The sequence below is a fragment of the Sminthopsis crassicaudata genome, chromosome 6 (assembly GCF_048593235.1).
Source record: "Sminthopsis crassicaudata isolate SCR6 chromosome 6, ASM4859323v1, whole genome shotgun sequence".
In the NCBI taxonomy this organism is placed as follows: Eukaryota; Metazoa; Chordata; class Mammalia; order Dasyuromorphia; family Dasyuridae; genus Sminthopsis; species Sminthopsis crassicaudata.
In genome coordinates this window covers 203,863,864-203,885,303 of record NC_133622.1, presented here as the reverse complement: position 1 = coordinate 203,885,303, position 21,440 = coordinate 203,863,864, and the positions used below count along the sequence as shown (strand labels likewise).

The 21,440-nt window shown below is 46.4% G+C and overlaps 1 protein-coding gene across 1 annotated transcript in view; it reads left to right on the top strand.

Moving 5' to 3' along the window:
- The window catches only part of DENND2B (DENN domain containing 2B), a 136,857-nt gene that overhangs the window by 54,665 nt on the left and 60,752 nt on the right, over positions 1-21,440 (top strand). The window contains 4 exon segments of the mRNA XM_074274498.1: positions 8,362-8,466; positions 21,096-21,265; positions 21,268-21,360; positions 21,363-21,440. The exon segment at positions 21,363-21,440 is cut by the window's right edge and continues 874 nt beyond it. Of these exon segments, the coding sequence (XP_074130599.1) occupies positions 8,387-8,466; positions 21,096-21,265; positions 21,268-21,360; positions 21,363-21,440 (421 nt within the window). The 5' untranslated portion in view covers positions 8,362-8,386.

The window sequence follows — 21,440 nt, the reverse complement described above, 5'->3', positions numbered from 1 at the left end:
GGGCTCCGTGGAGCCGTGGCCCGTGGCCCAGTGTTGTTCAGCATTTTTTATCAAGTTGGATGAGGGTGTAAATGTCATGCTTATCAAATGTGACGCTGACACATTCTTTGGAAGAAAAGTTAACGCATCAGATGACAGAGTCTGGGTCCAAAAAAGGTCCCTCTAGTCCAGGCAACAAACAGGCAAGCGTAAGCATTTGGTTATGTGGTACAACCTGTGTGAAGCTCTGAGCAACAACAGTGCGGACACACAGGGCCTGCCCTCAGGGAGCTTGTGTTCTAAGGGGGGAATAAGTGAGAGCTCAAAATCCAGGGGAAGAGGGCAAGGTGCCCAGAGGGTCTGCAGGAGGGGAATGAAGCACTTACAACGGGGCTATGCCAGGGTGAGGAGGTTCCAGAGCTGAGGGCCGTTCCAGGCAGCTGGGTGATATGTGGTGGCGGAGTCTGAGAGGGTCAGGAGCAAACATGGAACAGGCTAGAACAGTGGGCCCTGCTGATGGTACTGAAACATAACGGGGTAATTTTATTAATTTTTTATTAAAGCTTTTTATTTTCAAAACATATACATGGGTAATTTTTCAACATTGACTCTTGAAAAACCTGGTGTTCTGAATCTTTCCCTCCACCCTCTCCCCTAGATGGCAAGTAATCCAATATATGTTAAACATGTTAAAATATGTGTTAAATCCGGTATATGAATACATGTCTGAACAACTATCCTGCTGCACAAGAAAAATCAGATCAAAAAGGGGAAAAAAACCAGAAAACAAAATGCAAGCAAACAACAAAAAGAGAGAAAATGCCATCCATGCTTTGGTCCTGGGGGTAAATTTAAAGCTCTGCATTCAGATTCTAAAAAGCAGCTTCCCAGGTGCCAGGATTGGGAGGGGTTTGGCTCGGCAGCAGTTTCCCTGAGAAAATGTCTGGGGGATTTTAGTGGGCCAGATATTCCACATGAATCCGTGGGGTGACCCAGCCAAAAAAAGTGTTCATTGTTCTAGACTACATTAAGGCAGTCCTAGGTTTTTTGTTTTTTTTTCCTTAAAAGAATGAGTGGGGAGGGAATAATTTCTCTAGACTTTGTCCAGTATGCCATGTGAGAACCATGTGGAACAATCTTTTGAAGGAGATATTTAAGTTGGGGAAGAGAAGGCCTAGAGGAGGAGGATGGCTGCTTTCTTTGCTGATTTAAAGAGCAAGAAGATGTTCAGTGTGGCCCCAGAAAGCAGAAGTAGGAACAGTAATTGAGAGTTTGAGAGGCTGATTTAGGCTGGGTATAAGGAAGAAGCTCCCCCTAAGTAAAATGGGCTCCCTAGGTCATGGAGAAAACGCCATTTCACTGGAAGTCTTTGAGAAGAAGATGAGTGAGTCTTGTCAGGATCTCTGTAGGAGACCTTTGTAGAAATATCTTTGGAGACATCGTGTAGAAAAAGATTCTTATTGAAGTATGGGTCCCCTTGTGTGTATTCTAACGACTTCTTAAATTCTGTGGGTCTACATAGAGGTTCAAGTGATTGTCAGTCATCAAGAAAGTTTGCCATACTAAGGGGGCCTTGGGGCTGGCAAAGGACACTGAACTGCATTCAGTAAGCAGTGGGGAGCTGTGAAAGGGTTTTGAACAGATGAGTAACACGATAAGATGAATGCATAAAGGTAATTGTTCTGGCACTGGCGTAAATGGTAGATTGGATCAAGGAAAGGGTGCTCTTGGAAGACTCATTTCTAGGGGCTGGTCCTTGAGGGGGCCTGTGGGAGGGTAGTGCCAGAATAAGGGATGGAGTGAGAGATGGGGGGGGGGAGATTGATAAGATTTGGATATGAGGGGGAAGAAAGAAGGGTCAAAGCAGGAAGTGTTTGATCCTGGGTGACTGTGCTGCCTTCCCTCCCCTGATGCTCTTGGAGAACGAAGGACAAATGACAACTGCTAATAGAAATAATGAAGCCCAAAAGTAGCATGGATTTAGGAGGGAGCTACAGCTCATTTGCTCAGGATGGGTATCGAATAATATTTTTTTTAACTTTGAATCTCTCCATTGCCTCGGACAATATTCAACATTCAGTAGGTGTGTAATATTTGTGGAGTGTGTTGAATGAGAAGTTTCTTCCAGCTCCTACCAAGGGAATGGGCCAGGCTGCTCCTAAGCTTTACCCAGAGGGTCTTGTCCATGCACAGTCTATGCTTGGGAGTTGTTACCATGGCAGCCGTGATAAGGGAATGATGATGGGGGAAATCTAGGTGGTTGGTTGTATTCTGTTGTTGTTGTTGTTGTTTTGACTAAGTCACTCATGGTCTTTGTGAATCTCTTTCTTGTTGTGGTAAAGGAAACTTGTTGAACTCCTGGACATTGTCTCAAAGTGTAGCTAGGGTCTGAGTTTTGTGATTTCTATTATGATTTCCTACTGAGTGAGGAAGCATTCTGACCTGTGAGATATGCAAAGAAAGGAGTTCCTTACAGGAAAGGCCTGTGCCATTGTATGGTAACTGAGGGCAAGTATTGAGTCAGTCATAGAAAGGGCTGTAAGTTCCTAGGCTGAGAGAGCTTTCCAAGGGGTTGGGTCTCTTCAAGGCTTCCTCTCAAGAGTCTCTGGGGAGTTGGAAGTGATGGGGTACGGTGGTGAAGAAGAGACACAGAAGTAGAGGAAAGGGGACGTGTAGATGGATGGATGGAGAGAGAGAGAGAGAGAGAGACAGAGAGACAGAGAGAGAGACAGAGACAGACAGACAGAGAGACAGAGACAGAGAGAGACAGAAAAAGAGAGAGAGAAACAAATAGATATACAAAGAGAAAAATATAGAGAAAAAAACAGGAGGACGAGGATGAGCTACTAGAGGGTAGATTTCTCGCCTGGGGTGAAGCTATGCTGGGCCTTTGATGTTGCCTTGGAAGCTCTGGGAGAGATCCTTTGGATTAGAACTGCCCAAGTAACTCTTATCCCACTTTATGGTTATGGGAAGTATTTTAATACAACTTGAGGCTTCTACAAAATCTGTTTTTGCTGAAGTGGAGACAGACCATCTGGTAGGACAATGCTAAAAACTTAAGACTAAGGCCAAAAACTGAAAATTTTGTTTTCAGGATAAAGTTGGAAAAGAAGGCATCTGGGAATGTGGGAGGGAATAAAAAGTTCAGGGGGAGGAAAATGGAAAGAAATCTTGATTCTTCTGAGCTGCATCCTTTCTGGGGCCTAGAAAAGCATTGTCCAGTTCCTCAGCTCTGCTTTTCCTCTCACCTCTGTCCCCCACCCTTTCAGCATCATTAGCTCCAGAAGTCAGTGTTACTGGAGGGCCCTTCAGCTATGAAATTCCCAAGTAAACAACCCAGAAGTCAAAGGAACTAGAAGTTGCTCTTCCATGCAGAGAAGAGAAAAGGACTGAAGAGGAAGTTAACTTTAGTAGATACAAGGAATGGAGAGAGAGCTTCTTGAGAATGCTCCCTGGAAATGGTCATTGTTGGAAGAGAAGACAAGCATCTTAAGCATTTTGACTTTGGTTCATTGATTCATCCCACTATTGGGCATATACTCCAAGAAAGTGGAAGACAAAAACAAAAGATCCCGCGTCTATCAAAATACTCATAGCAACACACTTCATGGTAGCCAAGAAACAAAATGATTGCCCATCAGTTAGAGAATGACTAAAAAACTAGATGAGTTTGATGCAGTATTGTACTGTTATGCAGTGGAAAATGAGGGTGTGAAGAATTTAGAAAATATGAGATTTATTTGTACTCATACAGACCAAAATTAACAGAGAACCAAGAGGAGAATGTATACAGTCATGAAAAACGTTCCAGGAATGGGACCATCCAGATCAAAGGCAAAAAGATGGGAGGATAACATTGTATTAAATTCTAGGGATAAAAAGAGATATGGATGAAAATCCATGCCTTTAAGGAACTTACATTGGGCTGGAGAGAGATGTCAGACATATATGGGAGTCGTGTCCAGGAAAAGGATGGTGAAAGGTCCATAGGGATCTGTGTGGAAGAGAACCCAGTGGAGAATGGGCGGCGCCTTTGTTGGCCTGTGGGGGCAGGGCAGGTGGCAAGATGTGCAGTTTAGATGCTGGCTGGGATGAGAGAGGGAGCGTGACTTGGTCTGGGACTGGTTGGATCAATTAACTGACACTCATTCACCAACCAAAGAGCTAGAATCGCTGTCTGTCCGTGGCTCCCCCATTTTGTACCTCTGGTAATTAATGTATAAATGTAGATAAATGTATAATGTATAAATGATGATCATACATAATCCAGGTAGTTGATTATGTGAACTCAAGAATTGGACTTTAAATTAATCTTACCAGATTTAATCTGTTATTCTGACTAATTAGACAGAAGTTCTGTCTTTGAACACATTAGTAATGCAGCTCTGTGTCATTTGCAAAGGAGGGGAGAAATGGGTTTTTGCCACCTGTCGTTGACTTGTCATTTGCCAATTGTCATGGCCACTTTTCACACTTAAAGAACAGACTGTTTTGTGTGTGTGTGTTTCCTTTGAGGGTCCCCCCGTGGGCTCTTCTCTCTGGGTTTCTCTCTGCACCAGCTTCTCCTTGGAGCTCCTGAATACCACACCAAAGCCTCGATTGTTTCCTCTCCCCATCCCCCGGCCTCCAGGCTCTCACATAAAGCTTCACAAAGGGCCTTCACCATCATGGGTCCTTACTTCTTTGGCGGGAAATTCCAGGAAGAGAAGGAACAATATGTGTTTCATCACACATTCTGTTACTAATTTTAAAAAAATAATATTTCATTTATTTTCCAAATTATATGCAGAGACAATTTTTAACATTTTATTTTTTTCCTTTTTTATTAAAACTTTTTATATACAAAACATATGCATGGGTAATTTTTCAGCATTGACCCTTGCAAAACCTTATGTTCCAAATTATCCCTTCTTCCCCCTCCCCCTCCCCTAGATGGCGGGTAGTCCCCATACATGTTAAATATGTTAAAATATATGTTAAATCATATATATATGTATATATATATAATATATACACACACACACATATTTATACAGTTAATTTGCTACATAAGAAAATTTGGATTAAGAAAGGGAAAAAAATGAGAAAGAAAAACAAAAAGCAAGCAACAACAGAGAGAGAGAGAATGCTATGTTGTGGTCCACACTCAATTCCCACAGTCCTCTCTCTGGGTGCAGATGGCTCTCTTCATCACAGAATTATTGGAACTGATCTGAATCATCTCATTGTTGGAAAGAGCCACGTCCACCAGAATTGATCATTGTATAATCTTGTTGTTTAACATTCATTTAAAAAAATTAAGTTCAGAATTCTTCTCCATTCTTTCCCTCCCTTATCCTAAAAGAGTAAGCAATTTGATATAGGTTCATATTTCTATAGGTTATATATAAATATATATGTAAATTATATTATATTACATATATTATATGTAAATTATAAACAAAATACATATAAATAAATATAATACATAAATTATATAAAATATAATAAATATATAATATACAATTACATGTAAATTATAAATATAATAAATATCTATATAAACATTTTTATATTAGTTTTGTTATAAAGGAGCAAAAAGGATAAAACATCGCATTTAGATTCCCTTAGTTCTTTCTCTGGGTGTATATTTTCTCTCATTAGTCCCTTTGGAATTGGATTGCAGTATTGCTCTCTCCCATAGTTGATCATTGTATAATGCTGTTGTTACTGTAGATAATGTTCTCCTGATTCCACTTACTTCTTCCAGCATCAGTTCGTTTAAAATTCAGGTTTTTTCTGAAACCTGTTTTGTTCATCATTTCCTAGAGCACAATAATATTTCATTACATTTGTACACCACAATTTGTTGAGCCATTCCTCGATGGATACGCATCTCCTCAATTTCTGATTCTTTGCCATTACAAAAAGAGCTGTTATAGATATTTTGGTCCATGAAGGGCCTTTCCCCTTTTTTATGATCATTTTTAGGATTCAGCCCCTGCTAGTGGTATCACTGGATCAAAGGGTATGCCTTTGGGCATAATTCAAAATTGTTCTCTAGAACAATTGGATCTTCTCACAACTCCACCAACAGTGTATTAGCATCCCAGTTTTCTCACATCTTTTAAAAAAATTTGTCATCTTCCTTTTCTGTCCTGTTAGCCAATCTGATAGATGGGAGGTGATATAATCAAAATGTCCATTTTACATCTCATAATGTTCCCTGTTTCTTGTTCAAATTTTTTTCTCTTTTCTGTAGATCTGACAAATACACTATTTCACAGTCTCCTGATTTGCCTATGGCATCACCCTTTGTGTCTAAGTCATATACTCATTTTGACCTTTTCTTGGTATATGTATAAAAGACTGATCTATACCTTGGTTCTGTTTCCTAGTTTCCTCAATGGTTTTTGTCAGTCTCTGTCTCAGAAGCTGGGATCTTTAGATTCACCAAACTATGGTCATTTACTACACTGTATATTTTGTATCTAATTTATAACCCTGATTAAGCCCTCTACTTTTTTATCCAGTACCAGATGGTTATAATGATTACCACTTTATAATATAGTGTGAGCGCTGGTATTATGAGGCTACCCTTCTTTGTAATTAAAACCAAACTAATTCCCTTGATATTCTAGACCTTTTATTCTTCCAGATGAAATTTGTTAGAATTTTTTTTACATGCACAAAATAATCTTTTTTTCGGGATATCACCTCAGGAATTGGTCCCTTGGCTACCTGGGTCCATACAACTTCCACAGAAACTTTCAGAAGGTTGTAACAAGGCCTGATGAATCCTTTTTTTCAATTAAAAACAATTAAAGTTCTCTTAAACAAAGAACAAGCTGTCCTTGGTATGATCAAAAAATTGAGCAGATGAAAAGTATTGTTTTGAAAGGCCGTTTTAAAAAATGCTAAACAAGTGTGGGCCCATGGTTAAGAACACTTGCTCTGCCGGGCTTGACTAAGATTATGGTGTACGGGAGGGGCACCTCCCGGGTACTCCTCCTCGCCCACTGGCAACACTTAGCAGGACACATCATACCAACTTCCTCACAACCGCAACATATCCAAGGAACCTTCAAACCATTCGGTTCCTGCTTATTCCCAAATTTGACACTTTTTAAGGAGTGGATCTTAATATTTTATTTTAAAGCTTTACTGCTGCCTTTTGCTTTTCCGTGACAGTAGTTTCTGGATGTGTTCCAACTTCCCCCTTACCCTGGTAACTAAATTTTACTTTATTAAATCCCTTGTACCAAAGAGAGAGAGAAGCAAAAATTACCAATACAGTGATGAAATCATGTAACCATAATGTAACACTCTGCCCGCCCTCTGTCCCGGGAAGTACTCTGGGACAGTTATTGCTTTTCCATTTAACTCAGTTTGGGGCTTTCTATTAGTAATCTTTTAAATAGTAATAGCTAGCATATAGTCTTAAGATTTGCAAAGCTCTTTAGAGATAGCTTATTCTTACAACTCCGGGAGGTAGGACCTATTATTGTACCCATGTTACGGATGAGGAAGCTGAGGCAGTTTTAAGTGACTTGCTAAATTAGATCATATAATCTCTTAAGTGTCTGAGGCTGCATTTGAACCAAGCTCTTCCATTCACCATGCTCTGACCTTTGCCTCCATCCATTACTGTATTTTAATCTGCGCCACTAATTTTTATAACTTGTCCCATCTTTCTCTGAATTCCTCTTATTTCTCACTTTTTAAGAAAGTACATAACTACATTCCATTCCGTCTTTATCTCACAGGTTTATTCGTCCCCTAATCACTGCTCCCTCAAAAATGACGTTTCCTTCACTTTGCCGCTACAAAAAGTACTGTGCTAAGGGCTTTACGACTGACCTTCTTTGGCGAATGTGCCCTGCGGCGGGAGGGTCAGGGGGCATGAGCAGTTTCACAAAGAGTTTCCAAGAAGAGCGGGACCATTTCATAGCATTAGTGTGCCTATCTTTCCCATGGCCCTTCGGCATTGACGGTTACTGCTCTGCTGATTTGCAGGGTCTGTGCTCACTCCTCAGCGTTGTTTTCATCTGCCCTTCCTATTATCACTATTTCAAAAAGTTAATTTTGGGTTAATCCATTAATTTTGGATTGTGGTTTATTTCTTTTTTCATTTTTCCTATTAGACTTTGGCCTGGGGGGAGGTGGTCACTAATAAGTGATAAATAACCTACGAATGCCCCCAAAGCCCCAGAGGAGAGAAGCTAATCTCGCCTCTCCCTTAGCTCAAGAGCCAGTTCCCAAAGACCTTATGTGGTCACTCTTGGAGTTGATGCTTGGATTAAAGGTAGTTTTCCAGGCCTCCTAGAAAGTGGAGGACCCCTAGTCCCCAAAAGGCCTCCTAGAGAATTCTGCCTCTCATGTGCCCTTTCTCCTTTGCAGGGACTTGGATTCACGGAGAGCCGAAATGACCATGACTGCCAACAAGAATGCCAGCATCACCCACGGAGCTGGAGGCACTAAAACCCCCCGGGAGACCCTGGGCCGGTGAGTGGGCTCCAGGTCCTGGCTTTGGGGTTAGCACGGGGGGGGGGGGGGGGGGGGGGGGGGGGGGGGGGGGGGGGGACGGGGACTTTAGTTTTGAGAGGCAGCTGGGCCAAGGCCCACAAAGCCTGGCGACAGGTGGTCTGGCCTAAGGCAAGTGGAGTAGTGGGCAGAAGTGAGTAAGACGGCCTGTGAGAGCCCGTCTCCTGCCATCGCCTGCCCCAAGATGGGTTTCAAGGATTATTCACCCCCAGAAATACGAGCCTGCTAGCCAGCGGACAAGAACCTTTCTCCTCCTCCGGAGATTTGGGGGACAGCAGTAAACAGCCAGTGTTACTCTCTGCTTCATTTCTTTGTGAGATAATGGGAGCCCGGGGGCTGAGACTGAGCCAGATGTGGTAGTTCCTTCATTCATAAACACTGGCACTGGGAAAGATACAAAGTAGAGAGGAGACATCTGCCTGGAACCCGGATCTGTTCTGGGAGTGGGGACCAGCCAGCCGGTGTCTCAGTCTGGGGCTTAAAAGGAGGCGGGTTGGGGATCTCGTGCAGTGGAAAGCCCAGGCCGCTTGTTGGCCCTTGGCTTTTTCTGTGAGTGACCAGCAGGGGTCTTGGAGCTGGGCTGGGAGCACCCCAGTTTCTGGAGCCGGGATCCCTTTCTCCCTGGAGCCCGCCGCTGGGCTGATGCAGGTTCTTGTGTTCTGATCCTCTCCCTAGGGATTTTTCTTTGTAGTAAATGACTCAGTAAATTCATCATCGAATGGCATGGTGGATAGCAGGTTTTTGGGGGTCTGGCTTAGAGTCTGTGCTTTTTACTGGCTGTGTGACTTTGCCCATGCCACAACCTCCGAGGAGCTTCATTTGAAATGCTAAGAGCTACAGAAACGTCATTATTCTTAATTGTGTGTCTGCTGTGTGCAAAGCACTGGAGACTCAGTTCCACAAATTTGGCAGAGTGTTGATTTGACTGTGCTAGGAGGAAAGAGAAAGGAGAGATAAGATGTGATATTTGCCCTCATGGAACATCCCATCTAGCAGGACTATAATAGAAAAGAATAACTGTGGTAAATGCTTTCTATTTGTTCCATCGCCCAATTCTTCAGGATTCTATTTGGGGTTTTATTGGCAGAGTTACTGGAGTGGTTGGCCATTTCCTTCTCCAGCTCATTTCACAGATGAGGAAACTGAGGCAAACTTGTCCAGAGTCCTACAGCTAGTCTGTGTCTGAGGCCATATTCAGGTCTTTCTGACTCCAGACCTGGTATTCTATTTACCGTGTCATCTAGTTGCATTATGGAACCGTAACGGTCCAGATAAAATGATGTTTGTAAAGTGCTTAGCACAGCGACTGGCACATAGTAGGTGCTTAATAAATGCTTGTCACTTTCCTTTCTTCCTTCCATGGTTCATAACCATTCAGCAACACTCGAGCAAAGGATATTGAGGTTTAAAAACAAACACAGAGCACGTCGGTTTACTTGTTGGGGAGCGGACTCGGACTGTACAAGCAAGCATTTTCTCCAGGAACATTTAGCCCACGTTTTACTCTCGTCCAGTTCTGGCTCAGGTCATTTCACAAACAATAGGATCACAGAATTTCTGAGTGTCTCAATAGCTGGTACCGCAGAAAGAATCCACACCCCCCCAAAAAACACTTGGCAAACACCCTCCAGCCTCTGTTGGAAGACTTCCAGGGAAGGGAAAGTTGTCGCCTCCAGAGACATGTCATTCTACCTGGGAATAGTGGTCCTCAGAGAAGCTGTTTTTGCCGCTTGGCAATTTCCACCTTATTCCTAGTTCTGCTCTCTGGAACCAAAGAGGAGACGTCAAATCCCTCTTCTGTGTAACCGCCTGGAAGACAAGCGCGGCGTCCCTGATGGCTCTTGTTCAAAGTCCCAGCTCTTTACACAGAGAGCCACGACCTTTCACCATCCTGGTTGTGTTCCCCCTGATACTCGCTCAGCTTGTTGTCCTTCCTAAGATGTGGGGCCCACAGCTGTCCGCGTCATTTCAGGTGTGGGCTGCCTAGGCCCTCCTTATTTCTGAGAACCCGGTCTCTCGCAGTGAAGCTCAAGACGGCATGAATTTGCCATATCATACTGCTCATTAATGTTGGACTTGTGGCCCACTAAAAGTCCCTGACCTTTTTTGGACCTTTTTGTGGAGCCTTTCACGTGTTTTACTTACAAAATGAATTTTTGGAACCCTAGTGTAAGATTTTATTCCCATCACTGTATGTCAATTTACTACAAATTTAATGGAGGTAAATATAAACTCCTTTATATAAAAAGGACTAAGGTAGATATTTTGACGGACCAGCGCAGTGGAAGGCCCCTCCAGCTCCATGCCATCGTCTGGTCCAGTTTTCCTTTCCATTAATGTAGAACATTAGGAACTAAACTGTTAAACATCCAAATATTGTGGCTCGACCATCACTGCTGAAAAAAATAATTTGTCAGAGAAATTCTAGGAAATTAGAATTTTCTGTCTGTCTAGTGTCCTGATCTGCTCTTATCCTTACATTCTTTGGGTATAATCTCATTTGATTGAGTTTTCCGCAAACTCCTTTCCCGCATTTGCTGCGTCTCACTGTTGTATGAGGCAGTTTTCTGTCTCCTGACTGAAGTGCTCTTGTAGCCTCCATGTTTTGGGAGCTACTTAGAGTTCTAAAGGGCATTTTAATGTCTGCTCTTTTCTCCATTTCCTGCTTTCAGACCTTGTCTGAGAGCCCAGGCTGGAATTGCTATAATTGTCCACAGGGTTGTTCTTTCTAGTTGGATGTTGATCTTTTTTTTTTTTTTTTTTTTTTTATAATTATAAACATTTTTTTTTTGACAGTACATATGCATGAGTAATTTTTTTTAAACAACATTATCCCTTGTATTCATTTTTCCAGATTTCCCCCCCCCATGACAGGCAATCCCATACATTTTACATGTGTTACAGTATAACTTAGATACAATATATGTGGGTAAATTGGATGTTGATCTTGACCTTTACTCTAAAGCCGACCAAAAGACAGCTGATTCAGAAACAACTCCCATATTGATAATCAGTTGCTTCTCCTTGTTTTTGTTCTGTAATTTTGTTGGTTTGGGAATCCCCAGGGTGTAAACTCCCTCTCCTTAAGCAGGGAACTACCTGTTCCACACCTGATCTTAGAGCTTCCTGGGGCCACTGAGATGGTAGGCGATCTGCTGGCTCACACAGCCAGCACCCGTCAAAGTAAGACTTGACTTTAGGTCTTCCTGGTCTAAATGCGGAGCCATACGACCCCTTTTTTCTGAATGAAGGAGAGAGTCACGGAGCATGTGACCAGAGCCTAAACTTCTGATTTTATGAAAGCCAGTTTCACTTTTGCAGACTCCTTGCAAGTTAGAGTCTTTGGTCCATGCTCCTATGCAGGATATAATCCGGAAACAGAATTTAATTTGGGTCTAATTCTTTACAAAAAATATAAAGGGCTTTCAGATTCCATGCAAGCACTAGGGCTGATAACAATATATTGAATAGAAAAACAGACCTTATAAAAAAAAAATCCCAGCAAAAAAATGAAAAGGACTCTCACTTGCATCTGCATAAACATTCAAAACAACTCTCCTAGCCCTTCCCCAGAGATAACCGTTTACCCAGATTTACACTATTGCCTTGGTTACTTCCCCTAGCCCAAAGGGAGAGCAATATTGATTGCTTGCTACAGCATCAAGCATTGGGCCCCTCCAGGGACCTGAGTATTCCTCCAGACTCCTAATTGTACCCTGAGGTTAAGGCCTCCATAAGTGGGGAAAGAACCGGGGGCACTTGAGATCAGCTCTGGTGTTCCTGGACGTAGTTCACACAATTCACAGTCACGGAAATGGACAAGGTCTGGGGTTTCCTCATCCTGTTCATGCTTCTAAATCCCTTGCTGTTCCTTGGTTCCATCACCTGCTTGCTCCAGAAAATCTATTGCTGCTTTGAGTTTTCACTAGTTTTCCTCCCTTCCTTTTTCCCTTCCTCCCTCCCTTCCTTCCCTCCCTTCCTCCCTCCCTTCCTTCCTTCCTTTCCTCCTTTCCTCCCTCCCTTCCTCCCTTCTTTCCTTCCCTCCCTCCCTTCCTTCCTCCCTCTCTCCCTCCTTCCCTCTCTCCCTCCCTTCTTTCCTTCCTTTTTCCCTTCCTCCCTTTCTTCCTTCCCTCCCTCCCTTCTTTCCTTCCCTCCCTCCCTTCCTTCCTCCCTTCCTTCCTCCCTCTCTCCCTCCCTCCCTCCCTTCCTTCCTCCCTTCCTCCCTCCCTCCCTCCCTCTCTCCCTCCCTCCCTCCCTTCCTTCCTCCCTTCCTCCCTCCCTCCCTCCCTCTCTCCCTCCCTCCCTCCCTCCCTTCTTTCCTTCCTCCCTCCTTTCCTCCCTCCCTTCCTCCCTTCCTCCCTTCCTTTTCCTTCCTTTCCTACTTTCTTTGTCCTTTTCCTCCTCCTCATCTTCCTCTTCCTCCTCACACCTGGCAACTAATTAAATATGGGGAAATGAAGGAGAGGGAAGCATCTGCATGACCCAGAACTGGGTGCTAGAAGGCTGGTGGAGCAGAAATAGATGGTAGCTGGACTTTTCTAGGATTGGAGCAGGGGAAGAGAGAATTCTGTTCGGGGGCTTGTTGAGTTTGAGACATCAACGTGTCTAATAGGGAGCTGATTATTCAGGAAAAAAGCTCAAGAAAGAGGTAATAGCTGGATCTATAGATCAGGGACTTGGCTTCTTAGAGATAATAGAGCCCCTGGGACTGATGAGATCACCGCGAAAGAGGCAGCTCAGAGAGGGAACAGGAGACTCGGGATGGAGCCTCGAAGGCTCCCCAGGCATACTTAGGGAGGGCGTATGGCTGGAGATGTGGCAAAGGAGAGCGGGAATGAGCCGGGCAAATAGATAATAGGTAAACTAGGAGAGAAGAGTCTTGTGAAATGCCTGGAAGGGGGAGTATCTAGGAGATGGCAGTTGGCTCTCAAACGCCGAGGGCTGGGTCGAGAAGGATGAGGACTGGGGAAAGGATTTGGCAGCTAAGACAACAGCAGTGGAAACTTTGGAGAGAGCAGCTTCAATTGGGGAATGAGGTCAGAAACCAGAGTTTACAAGGAGTTTAAAAGTGAGTAAGAAGGAGAGCAAATGGAGGCAATGCATGTAGACAGCTTTCTCTAGGAGAGAGTCCTTTAGGGAAGGGTAAGCTAAATGGATTTTAAATTCGTTAAGGTTAAATGAGCTTTAGGGAATGGCAAGGTTAAATGAATGTTAAAAGGAGGGAGCCTGCACATGTTTGGAGACAACACTGAATGAGTCAGTGGGAAGGAGAGTCGTAAGACCGTGGGAAAAATCTCCCGCAGAAGATGGGAAGGGATGGGATGGAGGGGACGAAGGGTTGTCTGGGGATGGGAGGAGGAGCACCTGTTTTTATCAAGTAAAGAAAGAGATGATGGAAGGTGATCTGGGGGGGGGGGGTTGGGATGTGCAGAAGTGAGCTAGAGGAACTTCTTGGGGGTGATCCCTGTTTTTCTCTCAGGTATGAGGAGTGATGGGCCTCTGCTGAATGAGGAGGAGGATATGGGGGTGGCATGGGAAGTTTGAAGAGATAAATTTAGAACAGCTGCTGCCAAGAAGAAAAAGATTGACCTTATCAAAAGCAACGAGGGCTCGGTTAAAAATTAAATAATGTAAAACCCAACTCTTAATTATCTTTTGCCTAGTCTGTTTCCATTGTCTTCTACCGAATCTCCTTCCCCCTTCTCATTCTTAAAATCATAGCGCAGTAGATCTAGAATTGATCTTAGATGGAGATCCTCTAATAACAGCTTCCTCACGCTCCTCCGGAAGAAGCCGAATAGTCCGAGGCTTTTAGTGGCAAAGCGTTCTTTCCACCATCATGTCCAACACCGCCCAGCGAATCTTCCTAAAGCACGAGGGTGGGCTGTCCCTCTCCTGCTCAGAAATCCTGATGGTCCCCATTCTCGCATTGAAAGTGCTGGGTCTCTGCCCACCCTACCCCTTTTCTCCCCACACATGTCACTGTGTTTCTTCCATGAAGATGTTGTACTTTCCCCACATCTGTAGCTTTATTTTTGTTCCCTTTGCCCAGAACCCCCCCTCACTTCTGTCCCTCAGAGAAATCCATTAAGGCTCAGCTTAAATGCCAGCTTTTCTTGGACCCTGGACCCTGAACGATCCATAACGCTTGGTTTGGAACATTCCTCTGGTACTTGTTCAATGCCTTGATAGAAGTATTTGTATATGTTCTTTCTTCCTTACTTAGCTATAAACCCGGAGAGAAAAAGGCGTCAGCCTTGGACTACGTTGGCCCACGTAGAACGGAGCACAGATAGTACGTGTTCAGGACATGGAAAGAAAGAAAAAGGGGAAGAGGGTTAAGAGAAAAAGAAAGAATGAGGAAGGGAAATGGGACAGAGAGGGGAAGAAGGAGGAGAAATGAAGGGGGGAGGTGGGAAAGGGAGAGAAGGGATAAGCAGTGAAGAAGGGAGGGGGGAGAAAGGGAAGGTGACTCCACAGGGAAGGGGGGAGGAGGAAGAGTGGTTGTGGTACTGCGGGAACATTTGGTACAAAACATCTCCCTGAAAGTCTGACCCGCTCTTCCATCACTACATATAAGATAATCAAGGGGAAAGAGGGCTGCCCGTTAGAGCACATGGCAAAGGCAGCTTTCTGCTGGGCTCCTCAGCGTGTGTCCAGTCTGTCCTTGGCCCCGGTGCATGGGCATGGCCCCCAGAGTGACGCTTCTAGGAGTGCTCGGGAGAAGTCTCCATCCTCAGACTTCTGAAGTTCTCGAGGTTCCCGATTGGTCCAGGGGGAAGACATAGAGACTCTTCTCCTCCTAACCCCTCCCTCCCTATCAGCGATGTCTTCTATGGGTCTTGGCTATAAAAGGCTCTGACTTAGTCTTCCTAATTCCACTGTACCCCCATTTCATGCAGGCCTTTCCCTGCTTGTGAGTTGTTCAGGTGCATCTGATGCCCTTGATTGATAGTGGCAGTCTCACCTGGTTGAAGTAGTTACTTTACGAGGGAATCTGGATTGATTCCACACAGATACTAGGTCTTGTTCACACCTAGTCAGTGTATCCACTGGTTCAAGCAGGGGATCTAGAGGGATCCCCACCTGCCCTTACACCATCCCGGAAGAGAGCGGAGAGAGTTATAGCGGGATGGGCTTGAGCATTTCCTGTGGATCTGGGAATGTTCTGTGGGCCCTACAAAGGGCGGGCCTAAAGCAGCAACTCCTCGTCGGTCCCTTGGCCACCAGTTCTAGAGGAAGAGAGGTCAGAGGGAGAAATTAAGGCTCCACCCCCTCACCAGCTGTCCCTCAGAGATGGGATCGGAGGAGAAAACTTCCCCGTGATCTCCTTATAGCCTATTAAGTGGGCAGCTTTCCTGGCCCAGGGTCCAGTCAGTTTCCCAGTCCCGGAAGGGTTTGCCCTTTAGCCAGAGTAAAGATCTTGGACCTTTTGGGCCCTACGACTACTGAGAGCTGCGGCAAAGGGTGGGAAATGACTGATGAGACTGGAGCCCTTACTTCCATCGGGCTGCCACTGAAGGACTGTGGTTGAGCAGAGTTCTTTGAAAGGGGCTGTTTTTCCCTCGGAGAGCCACCCGAACTCATGTCTCTCCTAAGGCCTCTCCGAGTAGCCAGTTACTTCTGACCACAAACACCCCGGTTCTCTTTCTGGTCACAATCGTGCTGGAATTTGTTTCTGTCTCCCCTGCTGGACCCTCAGCATCCCCAAGAGCCAGGACTCAGACTCTTTTGCTCCATAAAGACAGGAGCCCAGCCCGTGGTTCCGGCCCACCGTGGGTCCGAGCCATGGACTGGACTCCTGCCCTTACGAGTTTGGGAGGACAAACTCAGGACGCCTCAGCAGAAATGCGTCCGCTCCCCAGCTTCCCCCACAGACCAGAGCCAGCCCGACTGCATTCTTTTGTCAGTGCCCTTGTTTACTTTCTCCAGGATGTAGCTGGCACACGTGGCCTTGCCGCCCCGGCCGGGAGAGGGAGGGTCCGTGATTTCCTTGTTCGGCAGATGCCAGCTAGTCTGGGGCAGGAGCTGGGTAGGTCCCTACCGGTGGGGAGTGACCCGAGAGTCCCCAGCCTTCCGAATCAGTAGGGAGCCTTTAAGGTTAATGGGTAAGGCCCAGGCAGGGCACGGAGTGCCGCGGGTGGTGATGGGAGAGCCCAGGGGCACCAGACCCAGATGAGAAGCCCTGGCTTCAGCCAGCCTTACACAGGCTGGGTTTCCAACAGCTCGCTCCTCCAGGTGTGAAAGTAGTCCTCCCAGTGGAAAAGTCCCCGGCCCGGTTTGCCAATAAATGGTGCATCCCCTGCCGAGAACTCATTGTCTGGCTGTGTTACATGAGACTCTCCTGTGTCAGTAACTCAGGGGCTGGGCCATGTTCTCAAGGGGATCAGAGTGCAGCCTGCATCTTACCCTGGCTTTATCTCTCCATAGCAAGGTCTTTGTATCCTGGTTTTTCAATTTCTTCCCACCTCTTTTGCTCCTTTAAGCCTCTCTAGCCTAATCTCATACTTTTTTCAGCCTCTCTGCCTTTTTCTCTTTTTGTCTGTCTTTTCTTTCTTTGTTTCTTCTTCTCCTTCCCTCTTCTCTGCTCTCTCTTCCTCCCGCCTTCCCCTCTTCTTTTTCTCCTCCCTCCTTCCTTCCTCCCTCCATTCCTTCCTTGCCTCCTTCTTCCCTCCCTCTCTCCCTCCTTTTCCCTCCTTTTCTCTCCTTCTCTGTATCTGTCTCTCTCTCTCTGTCTCTTCTCCCTTTCTTTCTTTTCCTTCCTCCCGTTCTTTCTTTTCCTCCTTCTTTCCCTCTTTGCTCCCTCCCTCCTCCCTCCCTCCTTCCTTCCTTCCTTCCTTCCTTCCTTCCTTCCTTCCTTCCTTCCTTCCTTCCTTCCTTCCTTCCTTCCTTCCTTCCTTCCTTCCTTCCTTCCTTCCTTCCTTCCTTCCTTCCTTCCTTCCTCCCTCCCTCCCTCTCTCCCTTCCTCCCTCCCTCCCTCCTCTCTTTCTCATTCTTTCTTTCTTTTTCTGTCACTGTGTCTGTTTCTCTCTGTCCTTGTCTTCCTGATTTTTTTTTACTCCTTTCCATTATCCCTTTCTCTTGTTTCACTCTTTCACTGTCTGTCCTCCATCTTCATTTTCAGCCTTTCCATCCATTTACTCTCCCCGTCACCTTCCACCTTGGGTCTCCATCTCTTCGGACTGATTTCTTTCCTCCCCCTTCTTCTTTGACTTAACCACAGGGTCATGTTGACATCATACAAAAACCAAACAGAAAAGGGGTTATCTGCTGGTGGATAGTCTTTCCCCGAAGCCTCTCCCATAACCTCTCCCAAATCAGACGCCCCTGAGCATGTGGGGCTTGCTGTTTGCCAGGGCTCAGGTCAAAGCCCAGCCAAGTTCTGCACTGGGATCTAGGCGATTCCGATCGCTGAGCGTGAAGGGTATTACTTAATGCCTGTTGGCTTTTACTTACTCAGCTAGAGGGTGTCTTCCTGGGTGATAAGGCCTAAGTGTTTGGGTTTGCAAAATGCTTGAAGTGATTTTGGTGCCTGAGCCCCCTGGGAGAAATTGGAAGGACAGAAAAAGGGCCTTTTTGTCTCCTTTCATGGGGCCTCCTCCACTGCCTTGAGAGGAAAGGAAGGACAGAATGGGGTGCAGGGTGGAGAACTAATACTGCATTGCACTCTCCAGTACACTGTTCCAAATGGATCTAATGGCAGTTTTATATTTTAAATCCCCACATCAGGTTGGAAGGAACCTCAGCAGCTCAGAGCTTACCCCAAAGGCAAGAATTCCTTTTGAAATGCCCCTCCCAAGGGGTCAGCCAGCCTTTGTTTGACCACGACCGCACTGTTCATGGCTCTCTTTGGGCTAGCTCTAAATTATTAGAAAGTTCTTCTAAACCAACTTGATTTCCCTCTTTAAACCTTGGTTTCTAGCTCAGAGGAGCTGGGAAAAGGCGAGTGTCATCCCTCTTCTGAGAGAGAATCTTTCAGCCGTTTGTCCCCTGCTGAGTCTTTTCTTTCTCAGGGCCGAGCACCTCCAGCTCCTTCAGAGATGTTTTGGGGCCTCTGCCGCCTTCCCTGGACAGTCTGGAGCTTGCCTCTAAAACATGGCGCTCAGAACGGACGCAGCATCCGGATAAGGTCTCTGTGTGATGGAACTGTCACCTCCCCAGTCCCCAGAGCTACGTCTTTCTAACACACCCAGAGATGGCTTTAGCTTTCTTTGCTCTTCTTGCCTGTGGTTTTCTTGAATTAAATTTTATTTTCTCCTATCAGTGAAAATGTGCTTTCTCCATCTCCCTAGTTGAGAAAGGAAGGAAAATAAATTCCATCAAAAATATGTAAAAGCAAAAAAATTCTCTCATTGGCAATGTTAAAAAAAAAGGCTCAGGCTGCCCTCTGACCCATCTCCTCACTCACCAGTGGGGGTAGCAGGCTTTAACGTAAGTGTTAAGGAATTATCAGCCGGCCGTTGCGGTGATCCGTGGTCCTAAGTCCTTCAGAGCTGTGTCTTTATACATTTTTTTGTATAAATTATTCTGTTAACTTCTCTTTGTGTCGGTTCATGTAAATCTTCTCAGGCTTTTCTGAAGCCATCCCGCTGACCACCATTTCTTATAGTACAGAAGTGTCCGCCGCAAGCGTGCCCCCCACTTGTTCAGCTGTTCCCCGACGGGGGGCGCCCTTCTTTCTGATTCCTCGGTACCACAAAAAGGGGCTGTACCTGTGGGTCCTTTCCTCTGATGATTGCCGGCAGGTCTGCACTGCCGGAAGTGATCTCGCTGATTCAGAGTGTTCCCGTATCACATGGTTGCTTCACGCAGAGTTTGCAGTTCACTAGGAGCCCCCCGTTCCTCAGCTGTGCTTCTGTCTGGTACTTGTCATCGACTTTTTGACCAGAAATAAGACTTTACATTTATCTTTATTAAATTTCATCTTAATTAGGTGTGGTCTGATGTTCTAGCTTATTATCACTTTTTCCAACCCAAACATAAGACTTTACATTTATCTTAACTGATTAAATTAGTTAAAATTCATCTTAATTAGGTCTAGCCTATCAAGAAGTTCTCTTCAGGTTTCACAAACCAGCCCTGGCCTGGTTTCTGGTCATGTGTTTCAAGGGTTTCTCGGGCTGTTGGCAGTCCCTCCTCCTCCTGAGGGCCTCGTGTACCCTCGCCGTATTTAGGGATCCATTATCGCCATTAAGTCTTCCCCTCCTCTCTCTCAGTTCTTCTGGGCTGGCAGGGACCAGCTCCTTCTCTCCCAGGTCTAATGGAGGTCAGACAGGAGAACTTTACTGGGTGTGTAAGGCCCCAACTTTGGGTCCAGCCCTCCCTGACGGTGGGCTCCAGCCTTATACCTTGAAATACTTTCTCCACATGCTTTGTGGGAGTGTCAGGTTTAGGACAAATCCTCCTTTACCTGGAAACCATGAGTGATTAGGGCTAAGGACACTAATCCTCCTGAAGGATCTTTTTACAGATGAAAGATTGTATGCGGGGAATTTAATACACAGAATGAAGGGCCCTTTCTTTAGAAGGAGAAGTCCCCTTACTCCTTTGAACACTCTTGAGCTTTTTACTTTATTTTAGAAGTACTTTATAGCAATTGAGAGGTGAAATAAGGTGCCTTACAGAATAAGGGAGCAGTGCTTGGAAGTCTTCCTCGGCAGTTGTGGCAGTTACAGTCTGGCACTAGTCCCTGTTAGCTCCTCAACGCGACAGCCGCCATGTTTCCTCCGGAGATGGCCGCCGGGACCGTTCCTACCAGGTCCAACTTGAGTGTGGACCAGCGTTTTAGAGTTGGGACAGACATCAAGTCCCGTAGACAAGTCTCGTTCCGAAGATGAGGCAGGTAACTCAGCTACTTCAGCTCTGCAGTCCTGTGTAAATTTGGTCTGTGGTCTACCTGTCCCTTTTCCGCCTGAGACTGGGGTTGAGTGACTGCCCAGGGTCACCCAGCCAGGAAGTGCTGAGTGTCTGAGGCCAGATTTGAACTCGGGTCCTCCTGACTCCAGGGCTGGGGCTCTACCCACTGCGCCACCGAGCGCCCCCTCCAATTTTTTTAAGGAATCGCAGGAGTAGTTGGGACCCGAGAGTGTAGAGTTCACTTAATCAGCTTTGTAGCTTGCCGGGCCGGCCCAAGGTCACCCGGGGAATAAGGAGAATTTTCTGCCACAAACGGGCGGTGGAAGTTTCAGCCTCTGCTCCTTTTGCTGATCTTCACTCGTTTCCTGGCTCCATCCGGAGACTTTTTGGCAGAGCCGCTAGAATGGTTTGCCCCCTCCTTCTCCTTTTACAGATCAGGGAACTGAGGCAGCGCCAGGTGCTCTCGCAGCGGGAAAGTGTCTGAGGCAGGACTGGCTCGGGTCCGCCTGATCCTAGGCCCGACCGCTGAGCAGATCCGGCCTCATAAAGGCATCGCCCAGCTCTTTCTGCGGTGACGGTGCTCGGCGAGTGCTCCCCACGGTAGGGAGTGGCGGAGGGCCGCAGCCAGCGGCCCCTCTTCCTGCCCGGTTCCCGGTCCCGCGGCCTGTGGACGTGAGCCGGACTCCTGCATGTTTGGGTCAGTGCATCTCACGCTTTTCTCTCTTTGCTGCCAGGTCTCAGTCGGTCTCTCCGCCTCCGGTCCTCTCCCCGCCAAGAAGCCCCTCCTGCCCGCTCAGCCACAGTGAAAACTCAGCCAGCGGCTCCCCCGCCGGCCCCGGCTCCCAGCTGCTCCTCAAGGACTGGAGCCCCCAGGCCGGCTCGCCCGACAGCCCCCCCGAGCTGCCCCGGACGGCCGGCCCAGTCCCCACGTCAAGGCCGCCAGCGTCGGCAGCAGCTCGGACGGCAGACTCTCGGGGCCTCGGGGCCGGAGGGAGAGCCCCGCGGGGAGGCCCAGAATGGCCAGGAGGTAGCCGGCCGGCCGCCCCTCGCCCACAGCACGCCGTCGCTGGGCCCGTCGG